This window comes from Ichthyophthirius multifiliis (genome assembly GCF_000220395.1).
Source record: "Ichthyophthirius multifiliis unplaced genomic scaffold scaff_1120509250778, whole genome shotgun sequence".
In the NCBI taxonomy this organism is placed as follows: Eukaryota; Ciliophora; class Oligohymenophorea; order Hymenostomatida; genus Ichthyophthirius; species Ichthyophthirius multifiliis.
The window spans coordinates 1-7,500 of NW_004086470.1; the positions used below are offsets into that span (position 1 = coordinate 1).

A 7,500-nucleotide genomic window follows, 5' to 3' on the forward strand; every position below is an offset into this window, starting at 1 on the left:
AATTTTTATTTTTAAAAAACAAATATGATTATTTTATATTTTTTAAAATATAAAATATTAAATTTAATTTTTTTTATTTTATTTTTTATGTATAGTATAACAGTCATTTTATCATTAATTAATAAAATATAAATATAAATAAAAAAATTAATTTTTATTGCTAAATTATGATAATTTTTTAAAATAATTATAAATTTAAATAAAATTATATGATATTTATTAATTATAAATTAAGATAAAATTAATAAATACAATATAAAAATTAATTAATTTTATATATATTTAAATATATATATAATAATAAAGAAGAAATATTTAAAAAAATATATATATCAAATTAATTTATTTAATTTAATTATAAGTATATTTATTTATAATATATTATTTAAAATTATATAAAATAATCACTAAGTAATATTAATATTAATATTAATATTAATATTAATATTAATATTAATTATTAATATATATTATTTATATTATTTTTATTTATATATTTTTTTATATTATATATATATTTTTTTATTATAAGTTATATAAAATATTTTTTATTTATATTTTTATTATGAATTTAAACTTTTTAAGTTGCTATAATATATATTCCTCATCATTTTTCATATACGATATTTCTTATTTAAATTACATAATATAATGGAAGAAAACCTATTAATAATAATTTTTTAAAAATTAATAAATATTATATTTAAATGCAAATATCAAATAAATTTAAAGTTATTAATTGTCTTAAAATAATATAATTATTAGGAAAGTAATAAATATTCTTTATTAAATCTAGCACAATATAATGATAATAATAATTTTAATATTAAAATATTTATTGATTTAAAAAACAATTATTTTTATTTTTATTTTATTAATTTAGTTCTGGATAAAGAAGTTGTATAGTATAAAAATCATAACAGATAAAATATAAAATTATTATTTACTATATTAAGACTATATAATATTAATATGATTCTTTTTATTAAAAGATTTATGCTATAACTTTTATTCATAAGCATCTTAAAATAAAGAATAATTTTGAAATTAAAAATATAATAAAAATGTTAATATACTTTTTATATAAATTTTTTATGCATATGTTTTTGTTTTTATTAAAAACTATTATTTAAATTTTTCGTAAAATTATATAAATATATATATGTATTTATGTTTATTTTTTTAATATTATATATATAATATTTTAATTATTTATAACTAATTATTTTAATATAATGATTGTCAAAATATTAATATTTTTAAAAATATTTAATACTAGAATTTTCTTATATAATATTCAGAAATAAAATTTCTAACTACTAAACATAAAATATAATAAATACAATAAGTTTTATAAAAAAATTAAAATAAAATAAAAAATAATAACAAAACTAAATATATATATATATAATAAAAAAGTATAAAAAATAAATAATACAAAAATACAAAAATCTTTTTAAATAAAAATAAATAAATAATAAAACATCTTAAAATAAAAAATAAAGAAAATAAACATAAAAATAAAAATGGGTAAAAAAAGCAAATAAATTAAGAAAAAATCTTTCCAAGATGAAGAAGAAGAAGTCGAAGTAACCAATAATCACATTGAAGTAAATGCCTAAAAAGTCCAATAAGACTATATAAAGCCCTTGACTTCCACGAAAGCTAAATTAGATGCCAGTGAATGGCCTTTACTATTAAAAAACTACGATAAGATGAACATTAGATCATCTCATTATACTCCATTATGTAATGGATCTACTCCTTTATCCCGTTCTGTAGAAGAACATTTAAAATACGGAGTAATAAATTTAGATAAACCATCAAATCCTTCATCCCATGAAGTAGTTGCGTGGATAAAGAAATTATTCGATAGAATAACAAAAATGGACAAAACAGGGCATTCGGGTACTTTAGATCCGAAAGTGACAGGATCTTTAATTGTATGTTTAAATAGAGCGACAAGACTTGCTAAAGCTCAATAAAGTGCAGGAAAAGAATACGTAGGAATAGTACGTTTACATTAAGAAATTTAGTCTTCGAATAAATTAAATAAGGCTTTGTAATAATTAACAGGGGCTGTTTTTTAAAAACCTCCTCTAATATCTGCTGTTAAGAGAGAATTAAGAGTTCGAACTATTTACGAGTCGAAATTAATCGAATATAATCCCGAGAAAAGACTCGGGATTTTCTGGATGAGTTGCGAAGCAGGAACTTATGTGAGAACTTTATGTGTACATTTAGGTTTATTATTAGGTGTAGGGGGACATATGGAAGAATTAAGAAGAGTAAGATCCGGTATTATGGATGAAAATAAATACCTAGTCACTATGCATGATGTTAAAGATTCAATTTGGAGATATGAAAATTATAAAGACGATTCATATTTGAGAAAAGTAGTTATTCCTCAGGAAGTCTTGCTTACTAATTTCCCTAGAATTGTTGTTAAAGACTCTACTGTTAATTCTATTTGTTATGGGGCTAAACTTATGTTACCAGGAGTACTTAGATATGATAATGGAATTGAATTAGGTAAAGAAATTGTACTTATTACCACTAAAGGAGAAGCTGTGGCAGTTGCTATTGCTTAAATGTAAACTTCAGAATTAGCTACTTGTGATCATGGGGTAGTAGCAAAAACTAAAAGAGTAGTGATGGATAGAGATCTTTACCCGAAAAGATGGGGACTTGGACCGAGGTCTTTGAGAAAGAAAAATCTTATTAAGGAAGGAATGTTAGATAAGCATGGAAAACCTAATGAAAAAACACCAAATGATTGGACAGTTTATTATATTAGTGAAGATAAAAATAATATTTTGTAGGATTGATTTTCCTTTTTTTTTTTAAGTTTATATGCGTTTTTTTTTAATTTTATAACTTTTTTTAATATGGGTTTTTGGGTATTATTTTGATTGTTTTATATATATATTTTTTAAAAAAAAAATTAAATTTTTTATTTATTTAAAATATATATTTTTAGTATTTTTTTAAATTTTTGTATTTATTCTAAATATTTTTTTTTATTTATTTAATATTTATATTAAAAATATATTTTTTTATTTTAATTATAAAATACAAAAGGGAAACAATATTTTTCATTCTTTTATTTTCTTAGTTTCAATTAATTCTTTTAATTATTTTGTTGAAATTTTTTAAGCTTCATTAATCCTCTCATTAAAAACCAAAGCCTTATATTCTTCGATATTATATTAATCGATTTTGATACCCAATAAATCTTCTATTTTTAAAAAAGCTTCTAAATCATATTATGAAATTAAACTTATAGCATTTCCTTTCCTTCCTGCTCTTGCCGTCCTTCCAACTCTATGAATGTATTCTTTTGTATTTGCAGGAAGTTCATAATTTATAACTAAATCAATACAAGGAATATCTAATCCTCTATAAAAAAATAATTAAAATAAAATTAATATTTAGTAAAAAAGTATGCCTTGAGGCCACATCAGTTGCTACAAGTATTTTCTTTTATCCGTCTTTAAATTTATTAATTGCGGTTTATCTTTTTGTTTAATTCATTTATCCATGTATAGAAACAGCTTAAAATCCTAAATTCCTTAACATTAAAGTTAGTCTAATATATATATATATAAATATATAAATATTTATATATTTAGATATTTTTTTTTTTTATATATTAATACCTAATAGAATTTATACATGTAGTAACAAAAATAATGCAAGAAGATCCTTAATTTTCATTCAGAATAAAAGCTAAATATGAATCTTTATATTTTATTGGAATAAAACAATATTGTTAAATTAGTGTTTATACAGTTTAATATTTAGTTGAAACTTCTATTTTAACAGGGTTTCTTAATGAAACCTTTTATAGTTTATGTACTTTATTAGTCATAGTAGCTGAAAAAAGAAATGTATTCCTTTCTTTCGGAATTTTGTCTAAAATATCATTTATTTCTGCTTCGAAATCCATATTTAATAATTTATCAGCTTCATCTAAAACTAAAAATTTTAAATTATTCATTTAAAAACCTTTAGTATTTTAAAAATGATATTAAATTCTTCCAGGTGTACCAACAACTAATATATATAAATAAATATATATATATATTATATTATAATATATACTTATATGAGGATTTTTAGACAAGGCAATCATTTGCTTTATAGGGTCTAATCCTCCTACTATTACTACTACTTTCAAACCGAATTCTTTTCCTAGATTTTCAAATGATTCTGATATTTATACGCATAGTTCTCTTGTTGGAGAAAGTATCAAGGCGTAATATTCATGTGGTTAATTTAAAAATTATTGCAGTATTGGGAGGGCAAATGATAGGGTTTTTCCAGAACCTGTTTCGGCGAGTGCTATTATGTCTTTTTTTTTTAATGTGTGAGGAAGGCTTTTTTATTATATAGGGGTTGGTGTTATGTAATTTAAACGCTAACAGGCTTATAATAACTTTTCATGTAACTTTAATTTTTTTTTTTTTTTTTTTTGAAATTAATTTTTTTTTACTCCAAATTAATTAAAATCTTTGTATATTATTTCTTTTGGTTCTTGTTTTTTATCAGCTTTTTATTTTTTATTTTCGATTATTTATTAATTATTTTATAATTATAATGAAAGAATATCATTTTATGGAATTTTTTACTATTTTAGGCTTTTTTTGAGATTTTTTTCTGTGTTTTTTTCTGAATTATTTTGAGTGTTTTTGTATGTGTTTTGCTCATTATTATCTTTTTGGATATGATTTTTTTAATTTTTTTTTTCTAAATAATTGTTAGGTTTTTATTTTTTTTAAATCTATAAATTAGTTTAAGTATTATTAGTTTAATATTTTCTTTTAAGGCTTTACATATTTTTTTCTATTTATTATTATATTTATTTGTTTTTATATATATGTGAATATAATTATTTTTGTCTTTTATTATATTATTATTATTTTCGGCAAAATATTTTCGTTAAATAATATTTTTATTTATTTTATAAAAAAAAAAAAAAATTAAAAAAGCTTTTTTTTTTTTAATAAATTAATTTTTTTTATATTAAAAAAAAATTTTATAAAATTAATTATCAGAAAGAAATATTATTTTTAATAAAATAGAAAATAAGCATATATATATATATATATATATATATATATATATATATATATATAAAATTTAATAATAAATACTTTCAAATATAAATATATATTTTATAAAATGTAAAAATAAATACTTTCAAATATAAATTAATAAAATTTTAATTCGAAAAACTAAATAAATTTATTTAATTAATTAAAATCATAATTTTACAAATTACGTATTTCATGATTTATTCAGATATAAATATTATTAATCAAACAAAATATATACATATATAAATAATTAAATTCAAATATATATCATTTTTTTTTATTTATTAAATTAATTCTTTATTTTCTCTTTATTTAAAATAAAATGTCAAATAGTAATTAATCACTTCCTATGTGGGTTATGATGTTAACAGGAGGTATATCTGGAAGTATAGCAGAAGTAATTATATTATATTCTTTTATCTATATAAAATAAAAAAAAGACTGCAACCATACCTTTCGATACAGCAAAAGTAAGATTATAAATTTAACCAGGACATGCTGAAGCAGGAAAACCTTTAAAGTATAATGGTGTTTTAGGAACTGTTAAAGTTATGATAAAGGAAGAAGGTTTTTTATCTTTATATTCTGGTTTAAATGCCGGTCTTTAAAGATAAATGGTATTTGCTTCAATTAGAATTGGACTTTATGAACCTGTAAATAATAAATATTATAATTTAAAATGAAGATTAAATATTAAACAGGTAAGAAACTTCTATTCATCAAAAGAAGAATTAGGATAAACTCCTCTTTATAAAAAAATATTGGCTGGTTTAACTACTGGATGTATTGGAATAATGGTTGCAAATCCAACAGTAAATTATATATATAAAAAAATAAAATTTTTAATATAATTTTTAAATAAGGATTTAGTAAAAATTAGATTATAAGCAGAAGGAAAAAAGCCTGCTGGAGAAAGAAGATATAATGGAGTATTAGATGCATATACAAAAATTGTTAGGACTTAAGGTGCTGCAGGACTATGGTAAGGTTTAGCACCTAATATTGTAAGAAATTCAGTGATTAATGCTACGGAATTAGCAACGTATTAAATATAAAATGCAAAAAATAGAATATATATATTAAAAATATTTAAATTAATAGATATGATGAATCTAAATAATTCTTTGTAAGTAGAAAATTATTACATGATCACTCGATTTCTACTCATATGATTTGTTCGGCTATTGCAGGTTTTGTAGCAGCTGTTGTAGGGTCTCCAGTGGATGTTTTAAAAACAAGAATTATGAATTCTAGTGTAAATATTTAATTATATTTATTTTTTTAATTATTTTTATAGTCAGGATCAGGTACTTAATATAAAGGAGTTTTAGATTGTGTTTTTAGAACATTTTAGGAAGATGGATTTATGGCATTTTACAAGGTTATTATATTATATATTATAATTTTTTATTTTTTCTTTGCATTTAATTAAAAACTTAATCTTAAATATGAAATTTTTATATTCATTATTTATTTGATTGAGTTTTTAAATATAAATAAAATAAAACATTCTAAAAAGTAATATATATATATATATATATATATATATAAATATATATATATATATATATATATATATATATATTACTTTTTTAGTTTATTTCATTTTATTTTATTTTTTATTTTTTATAATTCTGTAATCTTATAAAACTCAATCATTAAAGATAAAGAGGACATAAAAAAAAAAAAAATATTTGTTTTTTTTATGTTTTCGTTTCTTAATAAAAATTACAAAAAAAAGAAAAACATTCTAAAAAAAAAAAAATATTAATTTATATTTTTTTTTATTACAGGGATTTGTTCCTAATGCTTAAAGAATTATTACTTGGAATATTTGTATGTTTATGTCTCTCCATTAAATTAGAAAAACAGTAGGAGAAACTTATTATGGAATTAATAAAAATCATTGAATATAAGATTATTATATATATATAATATTTTCTTTACTTTATATAATTTTATTTTTTAAAGAAATAAATAAAAAATAAAATATATTTAATTTTTTCATTAAAAATACAATTCAATAATATAGGCTTTTAATATATATATATATATATATATTTAATTTATAAAATGCAAAAAATCAATAACTTTTATTAATTTATTTTTAATAATTAGCTACTTCTACTTTTTCCTCTTCTTATTCAATTTATTCGTAATGTAATATATCAGATTAAATTTAATCGTCTTCGATTTCTTCGTCGTTATCGTTTTCATACTTATAATCTTATTCATCGTATTAAATATTTTAAAATTGATTTAATATTCTTTAATTTTCAAGTTCTTCGTCAGCTTTAAAAAGTTATTTTTAAATTCTTGGCCAATTAAATTCTTTATTATTTCCTTTTTTTTACAAAATATACAATATATGTTGATTTTCTTAATTATTTTCTTTTAAAAT

At 18.7% G+C, this 7,500-nt stretch overlaps 3 protein-coding genes across 3 annotated transcripts, besides 17 other annotated features; 2 read left to right on the plus strand and 1 right to left on the minus strand. All coding sequences in view use genetic code 6, as the record gives it.

The window, feature by feature from the left end:
• The first annotated feature begins 349 nt into the window (after window positions 1-349).
• Window positions 350-388: a microsatellite.
• Window positions 389-412: 24 nt separating this feature from the next.
• Window positions 413-482: a microsatellite.
• Window positions 471-526: a microsatellite.
• Window positions 472-530: a microsatellite.
• Window positions 476-530: a microsatellite.
• Window positions 486-526: a microsatellite.
• Window positions 531-1,180: 650 nt separating the features above from the next.
• Window positions 1,181-1,234: a microsatellite.
• Window positions 1,235-1,508: 274 nt separating this feature from the next.
• On the plus strand, window positions 1,509-3,013 carry IMG5_095360 (hypothetical protein; the record flags this gene model as incomplete). Its single annotated transcript, XM_004035559.1, has 1 exon — window positions 1,509-3,013. A coding segment is annotated over one exon (1,320 nt), but the record flags the coding sequence as incomplete, so codon positions are not given.
• Window positions 2,834-2,885: a microsatellite.
• Window positions 2,973-3,017: a microsatellite.
• Window positions 3,018-3,021: 4 nt separating this feature from the next.
• Window positions 3,022-3,075: a microsatellite.
• Window positions 3,076-3,095: 20 nt separating this feature from the next.
• On the minus strand, window positions 3,096-4,837 carry IMG5_095370 (hypothetical protein; the record flags this gene model as incomplete). The annotated part of the gene is made up of 3 exons (XM_004035560.1): window positions 3,096-3,399; window positions 3,449-3,589; window positions 3,660-4,837. The coding sequence occupies 3 exons, from the start codon at window positions 4,835-4,837 to the stop codon at window positions 3,096-3,098; spliced, it is 1,623 nt and encodes a 540-aa protein (XP_004035608.1).
• Window positions 4,642-4,693: a microsatellite.
• Window positions 4,837-4,926: a microsatellite.
• Window positions 4,927-5,093: 167 nt separating this feature from the next.
• Window positions 5,094-5,138: a microsatellite.
• Window positions 5,118-5,214: a microsatellite.
• Window positions 5,135-5,225: a microsatellite.
• Window positions 5,148-5,213: a microsatellite.
• A 173-nt stretch (window positions 5,226-5,398) lies between the features above and the next one.
• On the plus strand, window positions 5,399-7,105 carry IMG5_095380 (hypothetical protein). Its single transcript, XM_004035561.1, has 7 exons — window positions 5,399-5,496; window positions 5,540-5,752; window positions 5,801-5,911; window positions 5,963-6,141; window positions 6,201-6,354; window positions 6,397-6,480; window positions 6,893-7,105. The coding sequence occupies exons 1-7, from the start codon at window positions 5,422-5,424 to the stop codon at window positions 7,007-7,009; spliced, it is 933 nt and encodes a 310-aa protein (XP_004035609.1). The 5' UTR covers window positions 5,399-5,421; the 3' UTR covers window positions 7,010-7,105.
• Window positions 6,621-6,684: a microsatellite.
• Window positions 7,106-7,500: the final 395 nt, after the last annotated feature.